This window comes from Chenopodium quinoa, unplaced genomic scaffold (assembly GCF_001683475.1).
Source record: "Chenopodium quinoa cultivar QQ74 unplaced genomic scaffold, ASM168347v1, whole genome shotgun sequence".
NCBI classification, from domain to species: Eukaryota; Viridiplantae; Streptophyta; class Magnoliopsida; order Caryophyllales; family Amaranthaceae; genus Chenopodium; species Chenopodium quinoa.
In genome coordinates, this window is record NW_018743574.1 from 4,615,097 (window position 1) to 4,636,111 (window position 21,015).

The window sequence follows — 21,015 nt, forward strand, 5'->3', positions numbered from 1 at the left end:
CCATTTTCATCATTTGCTCACGAGAATAATTCTCTTTAGTTGTATATGGCATAAGGTAAGAAAACACCTATACTAAAAAATTACTCCATATTTGCAAGATATAAATGTTGCACCTTAAGAAAGGTACATTCCAACATTGTCAAGGTGAAGCGTATAAAATACACGACTAATATTATGTAAGTTTAAACTATCAACAATCGGCAACAAAATGTTGGCTCACTTGGATGGAAATCTCAATCAATCAATCAAAGTCTTAATCCCAAAAGTGGGATTGGCTCACTTGGATGGAAACCTCACCAAGCTTTTTTTTTAAAAAAAAAAAAAGAAATAAAGTACTTTGTATGTCACTTTAACAAGCCTGAAAATAAATCAGCCTAGCTCGCTGAACTCAACTTGGGTAGGAGATTGGTTCAAACACAATGGGGCAAACCTGATGCTACTCATGCTATCAAAACAAGCCTATAGTTTAAATACCGAATCACATTGCATCAATTCAACCTACAATCGCCTCTACTTCTAAGAACTCTGACGATTAGAAATGTCTAAATTTAAATTTTCATGATAAGATAATCATTTGTATTTGACAACATCAATCATTTCATTTGCAATTAAACATTACTCCATTTGATAAAGACTAGAGACTAGTCAAGTGAGTGATTACACAAAAATTGGTAAAACCACGAGGATTAAAAAACTCTACAATTGAGTCAATGACGTAAAGGGAAGTTCTCTATAATATTAAAGCAAATCAAATCACATTTGATTTGTCTTAGGCTACTTATTCAATGCTCAACCTACGTTAATGAAATGGCAAAATAAAAAATGCCAGCTTGGGTAACAATCAGTCTTAAAATCCAAATAACAGGAACACACAATCCATAAGACTCAGCCATGTCCTCCAAAGTAGGTCCAATCTGAGAAGTTTCCAAGAAGCTAAAAATCAGAAGGTAATTTGGCGTCGTGTATCTTCCCACCTAACTACGAGCCTGAGATATCCAAAATACTTGATTCCATCAGAAATGGGACCTTTGCATCCTAAACCAACAAGGAATAAGTGGATTAAAAGAAAAAAAAATAAAAAAAATTGAATGTGTTTATATACTTTATAATCATTACATAACAAGAAGATTATTATACAATTAGGGAAGGTATATATAATACTTAATTACTATATACTACAGAGTAGTAAATAAATTATTCCTCATTATATACCTTTGTCATCCATCCCTAGGCTGAAAAGACATCTTACCAAAATTGACTTTGTATCACAATAATGATGGGAATTAATTCAGGACCAGGTCGTACACTATTTTGCAACAACGTGCAGGTCAACAATATACCATAAGCAGATAATCCATACTTTAAAGAAAGTACAGAGATATCTAGTTACCTACATTGTGTTGAAAAAAGTTCCAACTTGCATTCCGACACCAAGATACCCCAGAACTTTATTCTGGAAATGATTGAGACACACAAACAAACATCCTTTATGGTAAGGTCAACTGCATCGGCAGTTCGCCATATATAGTTGCTACCCTAATATCCAGAAAGGATTCATGCCACAGAACAATAGTAGGGACGTAGTAATTACGGATGTTTATAGGCTATTATACTTTTGTAATTCCAGTAAATGACTTGCAGCTCCTCAACTGTCATCATAAAAAAATGTCAACCTGCTTTACACGAGTTGCATTTTTCCGAGTCTGGAAACACGTTTTTTTACTAAAACTCTGTAAAATTCTTCAAGTAATTGAATCATAGTATCAGACCTAGAGTTCTTTCATCCTTAAGATCCCTACTTTTCCATAGCTGGCTATGCTTTCTAAAAATCATTCCTACAGAAATGAAAATGACATGATAGCCAACAAGCCTGCCTCACGTCATCTATAGTGAAAATTGAAAATGTTGCTGAAATCGATTTCTATATTAATTGGTAATTAGAAGTAGTATTTTGTTTTATATATTTTGGATTTCATAATCTAGATCTGCTTGCTACCTACCAAATCATTTTACTGCTCCCAGGCCATATATTTATGTGACATAGTTCCAAGTCTTGTGAAAATAATGAAATCACTAGCCTATAAAGCTTTCATCTTTCATACTTCCTTTGTTCATCATTAGTTGCAAGACTTGCAACAATTTCGCAAATGCAGGACTTGAACCACTAATATATTAAAAATTATTTTTTGGTCAAACATTAAAAGTTGATACTAAAAAGATATGTACTTCGACAAATCCAAAAAGATCTGTCATTGCTATATATTTTACTAAGCATAAATCACCATATATGGTCAAATTGTTGCATATAAATAGTGTGAAAGTCATATTGTTGCAACTTATATAAATATTATGATTTTGTATATAAATTAAACCAAAACTATAGAAAGCTGGGATAGTCCTCTAGCTTTGATTCCCCATCCCCCCCTCTAAAGTCACTCTCAAAGAATGGTAAGTAGCTAGGCAACGGATGACATTATTTGTTTTATACTTTTGCATATAGAATATGTTGGTAAGAAAAGAAAAGTGATGTGTTATTTGTGACTGTTCCTAAGGACTTCAATCACCCGTCCACCTAATATATACCTCCTTACTCCGTCCTCCCACCCTGTACAACAAACGTAAGATAGAGATATCATTGTATACTAGACAATCCTAATAATTGTGATGTATCTCTCATTATAAAACTTGCCATGTGGGTTCAATTATGCTTTGAGTTCAGCTTTAGTCTAATTTCTAATCCAGAATAAATACTCCAACACTTCCTTGATCCAAGATACTAGTAGGTTAAATAACATGTCTCTCACACATGTAAACTCAAAGGTTAAATTAAGACCTTTAGTATCACAAAATTACAAGACTTCAATTGCAATTTACACACTTGATGTCAAAACCTCCAGTACTTAAGAGCAAAACACAGTTATCAACTCATAAATGTAGCTGGCTAGCTGCATATCATCCAGACAAGGTACAGACAGCGCCAAACAAGTGGATGAAGATCTTAAAAAAAAAAAAAAAAAAAAAAAAAAAAAAAAAAAAAAAAAAAAAAAAAAAAAAAAAAAAAAAGGCTACAGTACAGCAATTCAAAATCATTACCTTTCTACAAAGGTTTTAACATATGGTATCATTATACTTCGTATTACTTATAGAGGGCCAAGGCTGCTTGCTTTTTATCGAAATGGATAACCTAAAATTTCGTGAATCTTAAAGTTACAAGACACATGTACGGATGTACCTATACCACAAAATGCATATAATAGAGAATTTTGGAGATGGGCAGGCTTACGCTACAATGAAAGATGAACCAAATAACCCCCCCCCCCCCCCCCAAAAAAAAAAAAAAAAAAGCATCTCTCTTACCTCTAGGAAGATCCAGATTGCATCTTCAACTCTTTGCCTATAGCATCTGCCAGCTCTGTTGCATTATACTCTACCCCAAAACATCTCATTATTTCCATATTTGGGCTTATCAAGTACCTAAACAATCCATCACATCCATGAAAATGCAAACTCACAGGACAGAAAGTGGAATAAAAGGTTTCAGAGGGAATAAGGTTTACATATTATGGGATGATTCAATTAGATAGTCACTCCCGTCCTCTTCAACCTTCTTAAAAAAAATCCGATATTCTTGTGCTATTTGCCTTATAGAGTTAACAGATCCAGTTAACCCCACTATTCTTGGATCAAACTCTGCATTCTTGAAGGAGTCGAAATGAGGCATCAATTGTAAGTTAATTTCAGCTCTCAACACATAATATAATAAATTAATAAGTAAGAATGAAGACACTTATATGGAATATGAAACCCACCTCCAAGATACCTTTTTAGCTGTTGAGGAGAGTCACGCTGGGGATCAATTGTGACAAAAACAGGTAGAAGCTTAACATTATGTTTTGACTCTAGTGACAACAAATAGAAAATGTCAGAGATTTATCACAATCAAGAACAAAAAAGTATTGATGAATTAAGGTGAATGCATTGAACCTAATATGTCAATGGCCTTGGCCATTTTCTGCACTTCCTCTGGCCCAATATCAGGTGATGATGTATAACCAAAGTATAAGAGTACCCAATGTCCATGAAGATCCCGCTCAGTAACTATTTGGTGATCAGTATTAATCAATTCAAAAGGACCACCAATAATAGGCCCCTTGACAGTCATTCCTTCCCTTGATCCTTCACCTGATGAATTGGAATAGGGAAATGACAGACATGTCAATCAAAAACATATAATTTCACTGCTCCAGCTATCATGATTGTATAACTAATTGCTTGAAGAAAGGGATTGGTCAATTATCAAAAGTGTTAAGCCACCCGAGCTAACTTGCAGACTCTCAAAGAGGATACTTCCCAAAAAAAAAAAAAAAAAAAAAAATTAGGTGACCGCACATGTGTTAAAAATTAGAAACTTGACGATTATTGCACCAGTATCCAAATGTGATCATCAATATTCCTTTTACATTCTAAATAGCAAATTCGGTTCCACTAAGGAAAACTGCATTAGTATTTTTTTTTTTTTTTGAATAGCCATTAGAATTAAAAAATGACAAGTAATAAAAAAATCATAAATAAATAAGCTACATCCATTAAAGAGGAGAAAAAAAAAAAAAAAAAAAAAGATACGCAGGGAGCATAATTTGTGAGATTCAACAAATTATTTTTCAAGTCGAAAAAATCCAAAGTACTAGTAAATTGACCAGGAAATCCAGGGACAAGCTTAAATCCTCTTTCATTATCAGGCTAAGGATTTAACAAAGGAATTCTCTATATCCCAAAGATATCAAAGAAGCATAATTCAATGAAATTTACTGGCCTCAAACATTGAGTGATTAGGTTTTCCAGCATAAATAAAAGAAATAGAGCATTCATCAAAATAAAATACAATTAAAGCAATTGCTTGTGTGTGAATCAATGTACCTTTTTGGATGGCTCTTCTCTCATCATTGTAACGAGCATAACCAGCCAGTCCAAGCAAAGCAACAGGCTGAATATTTTAATTAATTGGGCACGATGAGAAACCTTTAAACACAAGAAAGAAAGAAAGAAAGAAAGAAAGGAAAAAAAAAAAAAAAAAAAGACAGCAAAATACAGCAATCTAACAGAAAAAATTAGAATGATAAAGATCTGCGAAAAATAAAACCCATGTTTTGGACTGGACATTGGAGTTTAAGATACATACAATAGCAAGAGCCATCAATGGCTTATAATTTGTAGTCTTGGTACTTGGATGCATCTCTGACTGTAATTCATGGCTATTTGATCTCTCAGAAGACTGTCTCGTTGATTTAGCATAACCACGATACAGGCACCTTTTTGATGGATCGAGCCTAAGAGGAAAAGGAAACATCCTAGTTAATTGAAGATATATTCAGAAGTAGAGCATTAAATACATAGCTAAATTCAATCTTTTGATATTTTGAATCACAGCATCAGACATAAGAACTTAAGATGATATCAACACCAAGGAAGAATCTGTGGCTTTAGTAAAATTCAGAAAGGCCACAGATACAGGACATGTCGTTTGATATTGATGAGCTCTCATGAGTTTGCACTATATTGAAGGGAAAAATTAAAATTTCTGATGCCTGGACCAAAAGATATCCTTGATACATAGAGTAATTTCAAGTTTTCAACTAATAAAGCCGAAATTCGCTAAATAGAGAGCAGTTAGTCTAGAAACAGAGCAGGCACCACCTAACAACCTTGTAGAACATTAATAATTGGTCATGCACAAATTTCTTGTTAGTATGAAAAAAAAAAAGAAAAAAAAAAAACTCTAACAAAAATCTGCAACTTAAATCACCAATAAGAAGGTATACATATCCTTTGTCATAGAATTATCTAGACTGTGCATTCATTGTCTGTCAATGGCAAAGGATGCACATCGACATAATAAGACAGAAGATAAGGAAAACACCCAAACCCTGAAGTTGGGCTTCTAGTGCAAAATTTATTAATGGCTTGATAGAGGAATTAAACTGTATACAACCAAACCGGAGTAGATGATTTCTGCTGTTCTGCAGGCACAATATTAACTAATGCCAAAAAGAGCAAGGTCCTCTGCAAGACACCTAAATCGTTCCTCTGCAAGACCCCTGAATCTCGAAGATGAGAAAATATTCCAATCTCTTTCACATACCAAAAAATACAGGGTTCCCTCTAGTCTACTTGAAGGCCTGAAGGGAGATCATGTAACAGACAATTATTTTCACATATACGGCCATTGTAAACTTATGATTTATAATAACAATAGATTATGAGCATAATGTTGTTGATTTGTCGACTACCTCACCAAATATCCATATTTCAGTCAAAATTAAAAACTAAACCATTAAGTGATCACGTGGAAGTACAATGGAGAGAGTTCATCCCACATTGAATGATGATACAGCCTAGAACACATAGGCCTTGTGAGTTACACTAGCCACTAGCAAATAGCAACTATATGGTTGAAGATGGAGCCCAACTTGGACATGTATGCACTTCAGCGAGTTGAGACAAGGTCGATTTATGCTCATTATCTATTTCTTCGGCCTATATTAGCAACAGAAACAAGCACAACGTTTCAAATTATTTACTCCTACATCATAGTATGATTCCAGCTATTTTTAAAACCGCAATATTAGGCCGATTACTTCTTACTACATGCTAATTGATCATAGCTAATCCATTGCAAAATAATTACCTCAACACTTAAACAACAAATTCCGAGTGACAGAAAAAATGGAATAATCAACAACAATATCAAAACCTCTACAATATTGACCAAACTCGTGGAATCGGCTTTCCGAATTAAGAAAATCAACGAATTACTTTCTTAGAAACTTCAATCAATCATAAACCCTAATTCTGAACCCAATTTACACAAAATTACCTTAAATTGTAGCATAAAAGCATGTAAATAAGCATCAGTAACTCAACCCTAATATCAAAGAACTCTCCATAAAAAATAAAAAAATAAAAAAAAAACTAAAAATATTAATTCGATTACGAAATTGAAGAAGAATGCTGCATATTATCATAATTAATTAAGAATTTAAATCAAAAACTGAACTGAAAAAAACAAAAGGAGAAAGATATAACAATGACAAACCGTTGAAGTTGATTGACCGCCGGCTTAGAGCGTCCTCGAATAGAGAGAAATGCTGACCTAAACATTGATCAACGAACTAGTCGCACGAAATTTTGAATCGATTGAATAGGGTTTTACAGAAGAAAATGAGAAGAAATTGGAATTTTCATGGAAAAATTGTTGGCAGCTAATCGGAGTGCTCAATACGCTAAGCTTCGTTTCAGTTGGCTCACTTGTTTGCTGTGTTGAAGAAACTGGCAATTTAGGCGTATTTTGTTGGATTTTTCTTGAGAAAGGAGTCACCTCATGATTTGGCGGCAATTTCTTTTTATCAATTTGATAATAACCCCCTCTAGGATTGCACTTTAAAATTTCTCCCATTGTTTTCATTTAGTTGCGGGTATGGCTCGTTTGGTTGAATGTAGTAAATGTAAATTCCTTAGAGATTTAGGGTTTGTTTGGTTGACATTGTAAAATGGAGGAATTGAAAATTAATGAAAATTGATAAAATGAGTACTTGTTTGGTTGACACAAAAAAGGTTAAAATAAGAGAAGTGGAACTTCTTACAAAACATGGAAAATAAAGTACCTACCCCCAGGTAAACCAAAATTAATGAAAATTTCAATTTCCTTTATTACCAACCAAACACATTTAAACAAATTATCTTCATATGAATTATAAATTCCTATGGGAATTAAATTCCTACATCAACCAAGCAACACCTTATATTTAAGAAATTAACTTCCCATGAACGTGTTTCTCTGGGTCTTTTCCCTCAAAGCTTGACAACTTTGGCGGAAATTGATCTCATGATAATTCGTAGCTTTGTTTAAAAAAAAAACCTAATATTTAGGCCTCGTCCATGTCCTAAGCCCAATTTACCTAAAATGACGAAAATACCCCTCCATGATCCAACCCATCATTGGTCATCACAAAGTGCAGATTTACCCTTAATCTGTCCACTCAAATATAAATTTTGCCACCAGAAAAGTACATCTATAAATAGCTCATCATTTATTAATGATAGGTTTTTTTTTTTTAATTCTCTCTCTAAGTACACTCTCTCTACTTTCTCTCTCTACAATTGCTGATTTAAGCATCGGAGGGGCTTTCCCGGGTCACACCCCGAGGCAGCTAACCTTCTCTATTTTGCAGGCTGAGCTCTCGGACATCAAGGCAGAGCCCTCAGACATACCTTTGCTAGGCGGAGCAGAAGGACACTTGGACAATCAGACACAAGCTCTAGGACATCTTGATACCTTACTACCCTAAGACTCTCTGGAGCATTCTGTTTTCAGAAACACCTTATATTTCCATTAATTATGAAAAGTGAAAATTTTCATGAAAAGTTCCACTTATTCATGTCTTCTTAGGTAATTAAATACCTCTAATTTGTAGGAAGTGAAAATTCATGAAAAATCCTACTTCCCCTAGAAATTTCAACTTCTCATATTTTTCTTTGTCAACCAAACGACACCTTAAAGTTCAGATAAGATAACGACGTGTGTTTTAATAATTTAATAATTTAATAATTTCATTAGCTTACGACGGAGTACTCCAGTACATTATTTATCATTCTTGTTGCATTTCTAATGAAATTTTAGCTTTAAAAGCTTCTGATAACTTATGGAATAATAATAAAAAAAAATTACATTACAAAATGTATGATACCTACTAGATCTGTCCCTTTCATTTGATTATTTCTCCGTCCTACAAAATTATTTTACCCTTGCACCCCAAGTCATTTAGTCATTGATCTCAATTCAAGTCATTTGATTATGTACCTTTCATGATTGTATGGTAAACAACATTGTACAGTCGAACTCTATCTTACCAATTACCAATTTAATTACAATTGCAAGAAAAAACTAGATGATTTCTAAACGAACGGCTAAACTTAGAGAGAGTACCTTAGAGCCTTAGAGAAAGATGGTACAATAGCAAATGGACATACATAATTTTGCTACTTATTTTCGTCATAGTTAGAAAACCTATCCATCATCTTCATTTTGTCAATGGCAGAAGCAGGATCTAAGCTCTTAGGACATGCTGCAGTGCAATTCTTGATAATCCTGCAGCTGTACAATTTCATATCATCATCTGTTATAGCCTGTAATCTCTCCTTGGTATAATCGTCTCGAGTGTCCGAAATCCATCGATATGCATTAATCAAAGCTGCTGGACCCAAGTACTTCTCTGGATTCCACCAATATGCAGGGCATGCAGCGGTGCAACATGCACACAATATGCACTCATACAATCCATCAAGCTTCTTCCTATCTTTAGGCGATTGCCTATGTTCACGCCCATCCTCCGCTCCCTTCTTCGTCTTTAGCCACGGCTCAATCGACCTACACAATTTCATGTGTTTAACTAGTTATTAAGATCATCAAGAACATTGTACTTGTACAAAAAATCGGAATGTGTTAATAATATATATACTTGTATTGATTATAGAAATTGGTGAGATCGACGACGAGATCCTTGATAACGAACATATGAGGAAGGGGAGTGATTGTGGTAGGCTTAGTAATATCGGAATCAATGGGCTTAAGGCAAGCCACAGTGTTAAGGCCATCAATATTCATAGAACAGGACCCACAAATTCCTTCCCTGCATGATCTTCTATAGCTCAAACTTGAGTCATCCTCTGCCTTTATCTTTTGCAATGCATCCAATACCTATCCAGTATCCACATTAGCTCAATGCTAGATAAATAATTAGTATAACATTCTTACAAATTAAGTCAGATTATTATAATGTTCGTTTGAAATATGACTATTAGAGTTGCGAATACAAAAATGTATGTACCATGGGGCCACAGGTAGAGAGGTCGACGAAGAAAGACTGAAGAAAGGGTTTTTGGTTGGGCAAGTCAGGGTTCCAACGGTATATTTGGAACTCTTTTGTCAGCGGTTGAGCCTGAGTCGTCGTTGTCGTTGTTGCCGTTGCGTGTTGCTGCACTCTCCTTTGTGATGTTGCGGCTTCCTCTGCATGAGTTTGGGCAGCAGGGTGGCCTTCAAGTGTAGGAAAATCGTCCCTTTTAGTAGAGTATCCTCTTACTTTGTGTACTTGCCCTATTGCTAATCTCTTCAGCCCCTGATTCCCTCCAATAATCCACCTTTTCCACATCTTTAATGTCTTTCTCTCCAAACTCACACGACCGTGTTGTGTATGACCTTTTTTCACGGCCGTTTGATATATTTTGTAATGAAAGGAATGAAAGATAGTCAAGGATAAAGCATGTATGCGGTTGATTTGATCATGATATGTATGTGAGTATGTGACACATGGTTTGTTGCATGCTTAAGTGAAGCCTACGTGTACCATTTTGGCCGCTCTTCAATCCATTCCTCATTGCACTTCTAATCTGTTTGATTTTTTTTTACTACATGAACTGATGTTTAAGCGGGTAAGATTTTGGTAAGAAGAGCAAGAGCAAGCTCTTTGAAAAAAAAAATTGAGTAGGTGTTTCTTATATTTATCAAAAAATAAAAAAAACCTAGTTAAATTTGGTAAAATTTAATAACACTAAAGAACGAAGTTAAATTAGCTAAAAAAAAGGCGCAAACAATTAATTGCCAAACAAGATCTATTTTCTGAAGTACAGAGTGAATTGAACCGATCATAGCTTACAGAGTATATAAGATTAAACTTAAACTAACTGGCTAACCAGTTTTGAGTCGATTGAGATCCAATTAAACCATATAATGGTGGTGGGCTATACTGTACAATTAAAGCCAGTTAGTTTAAGTCTTTAGCCAGTTAGCCTAGTGAAGTGAAGTGGTGGGCTATACTGTACAATTAAATCATATAAGCCAGAAGTTAAATTGGGTCTCAAGTACTGTACAAGTAAAACGAGTCTTTAAAAAAAAGGGAAAAAAAACGAAGAATTGGAGAAAGCAGAACAACCGCAGCAACAACAGTAACACCGAACGGCGGCATCCGAAGGAGAGAGAGAGAGCAGGCGGCGGGTGTTGAGCTGTATTCTGCGGTCTGGAACTCTCAAGACCAGATCCCTTATTTGAAGGGATGATGGTTGCACTTTAGTTCTTTCAATTAGCCGCTACTACTAATCGGACGCTGAAGCTTTCAAAGATCTCTTACTCGTCTTTACGGTACGTGATTTACTCAATTTCTAATTAGTTTTAATGCTCAATGGAATTGCAAATGTGTAGAAAATGTTGAATTTTTGTCTAATTAAAGATTAGGGCGTAACCTAGTTAATTTGGTGGAGTAGTAATTTCTCTTCTATTTTTCCAATTACATCTATTTTCTTCATATGCACTTTTTCGTCCAGTAAATTAGAGAATTGGGTGTGTTTTAGTGTAGTATAGTGGTGTATTTAGTTTTGGGGGCTCTTATGAGTTGTTGACATACTTGATGCTGCTGAGATTGCATTGAGCTATTATGTTTGGGGCTGTTTCATTTCCAAGACAAATCAAGAGTATAATAAGTTTATAACTTGTAAACCGCGATTTCATTCTGCTTTGGTCCTACCAAATGTCCATTAATTGCCAGTGTTCATGTCATTGTAAGGAATCTGAAGTTGCTGTATGAGGTTTTGGTGAGGATTCTTGGTAATTCATGAGATAATTTACTCATTTTATCAAGAGTCTATTGCTTTAGAGGCCAACTAAGGGGCTAATTTGACGATTTTGTTGCTAGTTACTCCATATAATGTACTCTGTACGATATATCTTTAATTGAATTAGGGCTAATGCTGCTGCATTCTTTTGAAACTGTTGTTAATAATCTTGATATATGTGCAGTACATCTGATGTGTGTGGTTCATGGGATTAATGTGTGGGAATTGGGACTGAATTTGTCAAAACAAAAAAAATGGTCATGTTGGAGAAATACTAAGGCGTTAACTTGAACGTTTTAAAGCTTGTAATTTTAAGATATTTATTCATGAATCTGAGAAAATACAAGTTTATCTTTGTGATAAACAAATCTGAGAGGCAAAAATAGGCAAAACCTTTGCTCTCCGTGATAAAACAAGTATCACTGAAATTAATTGGGGTGGCCTCAATGAATCCATGGTTATTGTGCTCTTCCCTTGTGATAATTGATAAAAGGTAAACAGCATATTAGGCAATTAGGGAATTTACAGAGCTTGATAGGGTTTGTCTTATCTCTGAAGTTATCAACAGTACAACAATGGAAGACCAGGTAATGAGCGATGAAACCATGAAATCAGCAAAGGAGCTTGCATCAGAAGGTCAGAAGCATCTAGAAGAGACAGTTGAGGCAGCATTTCAGATATTGTCTGCAATGAATGATGAGCTTTGCAACCCAACCTTGTGGTCTACAACTACCTCTTCTCCTGTTGCCATTCCTGATACTAGTACTGCCGCTACTATCAGTGCTAATGGGCATAGTGAGGGTTCAAATGGTGATGTTTCATTAGATTCAGCCCACCACTTCGATATGGGTGGTGGTGCTCTTGAAGAATCTCGTCTTCGTTATAAGTCCTCTGTTGCTTCTCTTCGTGCTGTTCTCAATGCCTTACCTCAGGGAAACAAGGTAATTTCCTCTTTTATTGCAAGTATCTATTCATCTATAGAATTTGGCGGTTAGTTTTTCCATTAATGTGATGTGCACCACCCCCTAGCTGATGATTGAAGTTTTTTTCTTACATTGTTTATTCTGAAAAGTGAATGACAATTGTTTAATAGAATCTTAGGATTCTGAATTTTGTATCAAGTATTTTCAGAATGTGAGAGCTATAAATGGAATCGAGTTTAAAACTCTATTTGTACTGGACAAAGGTTTAGATGAAAGTAGTATCAATCCCAGGTAATCACGTTTTCAAAATGTCTTCGGTTGGTTTGTTAAAGCAGAAAATAATGCAAGTTAAATATTTTCTTTGGTGGCTATAAAAATAAAATGATGCATTATCCTTCACATGATGAGGGGAGTGATTCTGTTGTTAGGAGTTACTTTGTAGGCCATAGCTCATAGGGGTTGACTTTGATGTCGATCGTAGTTATCATTTATTCTTGTTTGCTTAATATTTTGCCCCTTCAATCAAAAATCAATTATTGGATTTTCAAACAATAGGGTTACTGCTGCCGTCTGTCTGCAGGTGTCTGATTTGTTTAATTGTTTTCCTTTTGTTCAGGAAGAAATGGATGATTCTGCCTCAGTTGAAGATGAGGCTGAAATCGGGAAGTTAGAAGAGCAAGTATCTAATTTAAAGACGGTAATGTTAAAGCTAAATTACTTTTGTTTTTATTTTGGAAAAAAATTATTGTTACAAGTCAATCTCTTGTGAATGATTTCCATTTCAATGGATGCATGGATGTTGAGTGCTTGTGTGAGGTCACAGAGTTTATTGTGGTGTAGTAAAGAATAGTGTTAAAATAGCACAATCGGTCCTCGTGATTGTTAATCAATGGCTAGTGACTAATGTGGCTGATGGGATGGGAGGATGGGATTTGTTTAAGAGTGAGTCCTTTTTAGCTATTTTGGTTTGCAGATGATTGTGCTGGTTTGGAAGAAGAAAAACCTATATTTATTTTCTACTTTTGTAATTGCAGGATCTGGCTAATAAGAATAAGCACCTCAAACATCTGATAGATCAATTTCGAGATCTTATAACGGATATATCAACATGGCAAAGTCCTTGTTCTGTTGCTAGATAGCTTGTTTTGAAACAATGGAAATGCACCAGCAAGTTCCGTACTTGTTCTGTCTAAAGAGAGCCTCCATCATAATCTTGGCAGTAATTAGAGGAAATAGACTTCGCCTGTCAACTTCATAGCCATCTATTGACGGGATATAGTGATTGATGCATTTGTTATTTTTTGTCGGCAATAATTTTGATCACAGATTCCCCTTATCATAGCAGCAGAGCTTTCATTCTATTGCATTTTGTTGGTTTGACACCAGGCTTGGGAAAATTTACCAAACCCGAAGCAAAATATGTCCCGTACAATTATTTGATACATGGTAGACGGGTTGGCTCAAAATGACACGTACCGCTATCCACTGAATTCGAACTAACTGGACTGTGGACTCCGGTAACCAAGTTGTTTATGGGGTCTGTTCATAAATTGTTTCAGCTCAGGTAACTGTTTTGAATCGTTGACATTACTCAGAAATTCAATGAGAATGAAAAGTAATAAAGGGGGGAGAAAAAACTCAAAAAGTTGCTCCATCTACCGACCAATAATCATCACAACACGGTTACTGCTACAAGCACCAATTGCCGGTGTCCCCGACAATAAATTGAACTGTAACATCACCAACAGCATGAAATTGAGTGGCTTTTGTAAAAAAAAAAAAAAAAAAAAAAAAAACTACCACAGATTGTGACGCTTTCCTATTCTAGCAACTAAGTACTATACTAAGATAATAAACTCTGCCATTGAAATTAAGTGAACAACTTAATTCGATATAATGTGAACATTTACATATTTTAAGATTACATTAGGATGATATGCTATGTGTTGAGCTTTTTAGGAGTTAATGAGAATCGAACCCTACACACCGACACGGGTGGATAGAGAAATGGCATGTTAAGGTTTTTTTTTTTAATTACTCCGTAGTATGCCATCCCAGCTTCTCTTTTAAAATGCATTTCATGACAATGCTACCTATGTCAATTTAAATATTTAATACATCGTATTGTTTATAAATATGTATCCGGCATGACTTGGTTCTCTATAATTATTATACTCAATTATATCGTATTAGGAATTCCCCCATGTGAGGAGGGTTTCCTAATGTTTACTTTTTTCTTATTATTATAAAAAAAATAATAATAATAAAAAAATTAAAAAATTATACTCAATTATATGTACTATGTATATCGATTCCCAATGGAAGTAGGGAATAACGGCAAAGGAAAAACAAACATAATGAAAGAAAAAACAAAAAATATATATATTCTGATTTGAAGAATATTTTTTAAAGTTGCAATTATAATGGGCAATCGTTTCTTGCATAAGCTTTAATAAGCACTTAATCAAGATAAGTATATCATAAATTCATAATTAAGCAAATCTTGCTCGGGTTTTGAATCCCCCAATCAATTTGGAGAGAATTATTGGATCTTTTACCAAAATGGCTAATTTGACAAAAATATTTACCAAAACGGCTAATTATGTAATTTAATTCCCAAACTAGCTAAATTTATTGATTTGAAAGGATACCATAATTTTATATTTTCCTTTGAACCGGTCACTTTATGTTTTTTTTATTTTAAAAGAATTTTTTTTTTTTTGGTTTTATTTAAATTTTAATGCCATAATTTAAAATAACTCATTAATTTGAACAATAACAATCACATAATACGTATGCAGCAATTATTCTCAATTTTTTAAAAAATTGCACAAAATAAACTACCACTCAAAATATTCATATTAGTCGACATTAACAAAGAGTATACAATTCATAGACATGAAAAGGATGAACAATACCTTAAAATCCCTTATCGTCGTATAAATTTGCGGTAGTCTTGATAGAACAATATAACTTGAAATTCCAAATTTTTGTGATAGGTATAATCAAGATGAAAAATTAGGACTTTTAATTATTTATTTATTCATTTTTATCGAAATTAGGGTTCTGCGAGTTTGCAACTGTTTACGTTTTTCGTAGTTTTTGAGACTCTGAAACATAAATACGAAGTTTTTTTTTTTTTGAAACCAGCAAACAAAATATTTATTTCACAGTACCCTACCAAGAGCAATGTCGATCAACGTTTTAACACACATATTTGATGCATTACACTGAATGCAGAAAAACTAGTTCCCTACCTCTTCTCTTGCGTATATGTTATTCCTTAAATTTTCCAACTTAAAAAAATCTATAAGGAAATAAAAACAAAACCAAAAAAACAAAATTTTTTAAAAAAATAATAATAAAGTAAACCAAACCGGTTCCAAAAAAAAAAAGTAGATAAATTCCTTCCAAGTTAATAAATTTAGGGATCTTTAAAAAAAAAGTTAATAAATTAGCTAGTTTGGGAATTAAATTTTATAATTAGCCGTTTTGATAAATACTTTTGTCAAAGTAGCCGTTTTGGTAAAAGATCCAGAATTATTATGAATTCCTTTTTCATGATCATTCAATATCATAGTGCTTAGGACAATCTTTCTTTTTACACATGCACCCCATGAATACTTGAGATTAAAGATCTGCTATCTACTCCATTTCCCGTAAATTACCGACATTTACTTTTTAGTTAAATGACTAAGGGTCTATTCTTTTCAGCTTAATTTTAATTCAATTCAATTTAGTTCAGTTCACTTCAATTCAGCTCCAATCAGTTCAGTATAGCTTAGTTCTTAATTACCTTCTCTCATAAACAAATCATTTTAGCTCTATTCAGTTCAGTTCAATTCAATTCAGCCTCAATCAGTTCAATATAGTTGTTTTCAATAAATGAAAAACAGGCCCTAATTCATTTGTTCCACTCACTAGTCTCCACTTTCAAAATAATAGACGGGGTCAAGATCTAAACATTCAACCTCTAACTAATATAATAAATACTCGGGTACTTAACTTTTGGCAACAAATCTTAATGTAGAAGATCCTCCTTGTTTCCATAGGATCTAAGCATTTAACAAAAATTAACAACAATGGTTTAAACCCGAGACGAGATAAATTTTGTCCACATTATTGTTTTTTTGTGTTTCTTTTTAGATAATTTTTGTAAATTATTAAATGTAAACTCATGTAATGCTCAAGATTATAAATTTTAACATAAAGTACTTACCTCTAGAATTAGGATTAACCAAGAGAATTTTTTGTTCTTTTGCCTACATTTAGCTCATTATGGATCCTAGTACTTGACTAACTTTATTAGCTTAGAATCAAATTTTAGGATTATTAATTGGATACAGTTTGAATTACACCTGCATTGATAACGCGTTTTAGCTTTACATAAAAAATGACAAAACAAAAACACAAACAAACGAAATAATGTTGTGAAGCCAAAACTAAAAGAAGTTGAAAAGGAATATAATTATGAATTTATGGGATACATTGCATTACGGAAATAAAATAATGATGAGTAGGCCCACTTACCAGCCCATTGTTTAGCAAAGCCCATATACGGCTTTAGTCAATAATTTTGGTGCGAGCGTGCATCAAACACTTCTAGGTGGTACACTCGTACATTGCTAACATAAGTAAATAGTAAAGCGTTTTCCTTTGGTTGATAATAGGTGCACCCAACTTTAGATTGCTTCTTGTTCTACTGATGAGATGATAAGAGGTATTGAAAGTTGTCTTTAAATATGGTATTCGTAAGAGGTCATTTCCTCCCTACGATCATATATTATGAGACCGTCTCATACAAGATTTTGTCTTCACAAAAAGGTAGAGTTATATGAAGAAAATAAATACTTTGATATTTCTCTGTCTTTCATCACTTACTTGAAAAGTTACATAGTATCTTATTTGGCCCCCTTATCCTACGATAAATTACTAATAAATCTTTGGAATTGATAAAAATGCAATTCCCATTCTTAATTGCCCATAAGAACAAAAAAGGCATATACGTAGTAGATCCCTAAAAGGACCTTATGTTGTCAATAATAAGTTTATTTTCTCCTACTTTGATATATACTTTGAGTTAGTGACTACATAAATTCCTCTAAAATTTATAAGTATATACGTACATATGACATGTGATGATATCAGTTAAAGATGAGTGATTAAGTGATTAATGTGCATGGAAAACAAAGATTCGAGCTCAAAGGCATGACTAGATCACTATAAGGATTTGTTAAGCTGAATTCTTTGCTTTGTCAATATTAGATATTGAGGTAATTTTATTTTCCTGATTAGTGAGAGATGTAGAACCTAATCACATTAGATTAATTAAGTATAATTAATGTCAAAACTGAAGTTCTTGATATTGACTCATATCTACTACACCCTACTATGGCACTATGCTACTATTAACTATTTTGAACAAGACAAATGTGGAGTAATTACTAATTATCAACCATAAGTTTTTATTTTTTATTATTATTATTTTTTATTAATTAAGATATTTAAATTAAATGGAGAGGGGAAGGGTTTTGAAGGATCTCCAATGGTAATAGAGAATATCAGATGGTTAAGTGTGCAAATATTTCAAGTCATGCCTTGCCATTAATATTAATGACCTCTATGCATAACATTTTAAAGTGTTCTTATTGTATTAATTTTTATTTTTATTTTTATCTATATCAAATAATCTTATAAACTTGTCAATCTTATATTACACTATGTAAACATAAATTCAAAAAACTTGTACATAACCTTAAAAGTTGGCTAATAAGAGGTTTGTGATACTGATTCTAATTGGAGGGAGAACGGGAATTTGATCACAACTTGTTAGTTCCTAGCTAGTTTGATTACCAAATTACATGTGTTTTGCTTGTTTGATCATCTTATCTAATCGAAAATTCTAAAAGGTATTAGATGTACTCTTTAAATTAAAATTTATTCTTAGTCCGAAATTCGATTTAATCTATTATCCTGAAATATAACGTCGTTATTCTCTATGCTTCCATATAAAGTAACCTATTGGTGGAGGTCGTTCTGCCAAATAAAGTTGCAAAATTGAGGATTACTAAAGTTCAGGAATCTTCTATGCTAAGTTGCTAACTAGTTTATGAGAATAGCCTTGGAATGTTACTTTGTATAGTTTAAAATTGTGACTAAAAGTAGAAAAACGGTTTTACCTAATTTTCAATAGTAGTTATGAGTGAAAAATAACTAGAATTGAGTATTTATTTGTTTGTTAGTTTGACTAGAAATTCAAATATTAGCTATTATTGATGAAATTACATGTTTGTGGCTCTTTTTGGTGCTTTCTACCTAGCAAATTAGAACTACTAACTTGTGGGTTTTTATGAGGATATTATAAAAGTCATCTGAGCCACACCAGGCATTAATAGAGTGATTAATTCGTTTGACCAAAAGAAATTATAATTTTATATCTCAACATCATACGAGAATATGACAATAGAAAAAAAAAAATAAAAATAAATAACCCTTTAACCTTAATAAGTGAATCTCTCTTAGCTTTCATGTTACTTTCCATGAAGATACAATATTAAGCTTCGATTCGAGTCAACAAGTCAAGTCAACCTTTTCCATCTATAAATGCAGAGACCATTGAGGCTTTGAGGGAGTAGTTAAAGCTGTAAAAATACTCCCTTCATTTTTTAAATGTTACTTTCCATGAAGATACAATATTAAGGTTCATTTTTTTTTTAAAGTGACATACTTTCTTAAATAAACTTCCAAGACATGAAAAACACACTACAAAGTAATATTTTAAATTACCTCTCTCCTCCATTAACAAACTAATAAATCCACTCTTTCTTTCTCACCACATATATTTCACTTTTTATCTAATTAAACTATATATTTTAGTCATCTTATACAATTTTCTTAAAAATTTACAAAAATTATACTTTCAAAGTGCATGGAAAAAAAATTACTTCTTTAGTTTTTAATTATTTAAACAACATTTTTTTTTGAAATCAATCATTTTTTTTTTATTACAACACCCCCTTCATTAAAAATATTCAATAATATTTTATTATTTATCTCTATTGATCTCGTAATTGTACTCGCACATTTTTATTATTTCTATTCTATTACAATGCTTATTGTTACATAAACTATTTACCCATTTTCACTTTTTTTTTTTACTCGTATTAGTTTTTAATTATTCAATAAATTCAACTTATTTTAACAAATTCAACTCAACTATATAAAACTTTGTAATTGAAGAGAGAAAGGGTAAAGAGTAGTGTCATCATTCACTAAAAAAATAAATAAAAAAATAAAAAAAAAATTATTAAGTTGAAACGTGGGAAAGAGTCCCTTGTTTAGTTGCCTCCTCCTCACTTTTTATGTTCTCAACTTTTATTTATTGTTATTATTAATTTACCTTCTGTTTCGGGGTTTTCTGATGTCCTGCGGGAGAGTTACAATTCCGAGACTGGAACCGGACGCCTGTACCTGCAAAACAACGGAGACTCCTGGTGGTGGGAGCTCCGCCTCCAACGGTCAAGTTAGTACTTGATTAAGGAGTAATTAATGCGGAAATTAAAGTGAGTGGGTCTCTCTAGGTGAGAGTGTTTAATGTGAGTTTTTAGCGTAATCAGTGTGTTTTTTCCGTCATCCCCCTTAATGAGGATTAAGGGAGGTATTTATAACCTTGGGAAACGTGCCAATCCTAGGTTTAGGTTAACCTAGGACCGATTGGGCTTCCCTCGGAAGTTGGGCCTGGGTGGCCGGTTTCTCCAGTAGGCATGGAGTATACCACGTGTCATGACATAACAGGTCCAAGGTGGACGAATAAGCGTGTGCCACGTGGCAAGCCCTGACAGTTCCAACTGGGGGACACTTGGCAGGACCTGATTGCCCCACGTGGCGCATTCTGATTGGTGGGAGCAAAATCCCCTAATCATTTGCCCCTCACAGGTGGCACGTGACTGGTCACGTGTTACCTGTGACAGGTGCCGCACTGTAACAGGCGACGGCCTGCTACAGGTGTCAGTCGGCGAAAGGCCGAGAGATTTTTCTGCCCAAATTTTGAATTCTAAAAGTGACCCTTCGCCTTCTCACTTCGCCTATATAAGGGAGAGTTGTCTTGAGTCATTTTCACACTTGAGAACTTTGTGAGAGAACATTCGGACCCCTGAACTTGCTCTGACATTTTGGACCTTTTCTGCCTACCGCCTGTTCTGACAAGCCGACTGCAAAGGATTTTCAGAACTTCATCAACCGTCACTCGTTCAGGTAACTGTCGGTTCTCTTACTCTTAATTTTCTTTTTATTTTTTTGAAATGGCACCACGGAAGCACACGACACGACCTAGGTTAGTGATCAGCCGGTCACCGGGGACGGCTGAATCTAGGACTAGGAGTGCCGCCTGCCCTTTTCCGGATCCATCTCTGCCCTTTTCCGGATCCATCTT

General features: G+C 33.8%; 3 protein-coding genes across 6 annotated transcripts; 1 reads left to right on the plus strand and 2 right to left on the minus strand.

Moving 5' to 3' along the window:
• Positions 1 to 601: 601 nt before the first annotated feature.
• On the minus strand, positions 602 to 7,437 carry LOC110682198 (protein SCO1 homolog 2, mitochondrial-like). Of its 3 annotated transcripts, none has more exons than XM_021858464.1 (8): positions 7,094 to 7,437; positions 5,180 to 5,327; positions 4,918 to 4,984; positions 3,985 to 4,182; positions 3,810 to 3,899; positions 3,558 to 3,690; positions 3,358 to 3,474; positions 602 to 986 (listed from the first exon to the last, which is right to left on the minus strand). In XM_021858464.1, exons 1-7 carry the CDS (start codon positions 7,156 to 7,158, stop codon positions 3,360 to 3,362), a joined length of 816 nt encoding a protein of 271 aa, XP_021714156.1. In that variant the 5' UTR covers positions 7,159 to 7,437; the 3' UTR covers positions 602 to 986; positions 3,358 to 3,359. The 3 variants fall into 3 exon arrangements, with proteins under 3 accessions (XP_021714156.1, XP_021714155.1, XP_021714158.1); XM_021858463.1 differs by having other exon boundaries at positions 602 to 1,035; positions 7,094 to 7,436; XM_021858466.1 differs by having other exon boundaries at positions 602 to 1,035; positions 5,180 to 6,176; positions 7,094 to 7,436.
• A 1,169-nt stretch (positions 7,438 to 8,606) lies between these two features.
• On the minus strand, positions 8,607 to 10,302 carry LOC110681710 (succinate dehydrogenase [ubiquinone] iron-sulfur subunit 3, mitochondrial-like). Its single transcript, XM_021857841.1, has 3 exons — positions 9,885 to 10,302; positions 9,516 to 9,754; positions 8,607 to 9,424 (listed from the first exon to the last, which is right to left on the minus strand). The coding sequence occupies exons 1-3, from the start codon at positions 10,203 to 10,205 to the stop codon at positions 9,037 to 9,039; spliced, it is 948 nt and encodes a 315-aa protein (XP_021713533.1). The 5' UTR covers positions 10,206 to 10,302; the 3' UTR covers positions 8,607 to 9,036.
• Positions 10,303 to 10,829: 527 nt separating this feature from the next.
• Positions 10,830 to 13,945, plus strand: LOC110682199 (mediator of RNA polymerase II transcription subunit 30-like). 2 transcript variants are annotated; one of them, XM_021858468.1, is made up of 4 exons: positions 10,830 to 11,191; positions 12,230 to 12,602; positions 13,201 to 13,281; positions 13,619 to 13,945. In XM_021858468.1, exons 2-4 carry the CDS (start codon positions 12,237 to 12,239, stop codon positions 13,721 to 13,723), a joined length of 552 nt encoding a protein of 183 aa, XP_021714160.1. In that variant the 5' UTR covers positions 10,830 to 11,191; positions 12,230 to 12,236; the 3' UTR covers positions 13,724 to 13,945. The 2 variants fall into 2 exon arrangements, with proteins under 2 accessions (XP_021714160.1, XP_021714159.1); XM_021858467.1 differs by having other exon boundaries at positions 10,839 to 11,191; positions 12,220 to 12,602.
• Positions 13,946 to 21,015: the final 7,070 nt, after the last annotated feature.

Bases quoted from the DNA above. Each gene is read 5' to 3' on its own strand.
- LOC110681710 (XM_021857841.1), bottom strand. From the start codon at position 10,205: ATGTGGAAAAGGTGGATTATTGGAGGGAATCAGGGGCTGAAGAGATTA. The intron at 9,755-9,884 runs GTACATACATTT...GATACTGGATAG, and splicing joins TCTCTACCTGTGGCCCCATG to GTATTGGATGCATTGCAAAA. The intron at 9,425-9,515 runs GTATATATATTA...GAAATTGTGTAG, and splicing joins AATTTCTATAATCAATACAA to GTCGATTGAGCCGTGGCTAA.
- LOC110682198 (XM_021858464.1), bottom strand. From the start codon at position 7,158: ATGTTTAGGTCAGCATTTCTCTCTATTCGAGGACGCTCTAAGCCGGCG. The intron at 5,328-7,093 runs GTTTGTCATTGT...TTTTCCTCTTAG, and splicing joins GCGGTCAATCAACTTCAACG to GCTCGATCCATCAAAAAGGT. The intron at 3,475-3,557 runs GTAAACCTTATT...TGGATTGTTTAG, and splicing joins ATTGAATCATCCCATAATAT to GTACTTGATAAGCCCAAATA.
- LOC110682199 (XM_021858468.1), top strand. From the start codon at position 12,237: ATGGAAGACCAGGTAATGAGCGATGAAACCATGAAATCAGCAAAGGAG. The intron at 12,603-13,200 runs GTAATTTCCTCT...CCTTTTGTTCAG, and splicing joins CCTTACCTCAGGGAAACAAG to GAAGAAATGGATGATTCTGC. The intron at 13,282-13,618 runs GTAATGTTAAAG...TTGTAATTGCAG, and splicing joins AAGTATCTAATTTAAAGACG to GATCTGGCTAATAAGAATAA.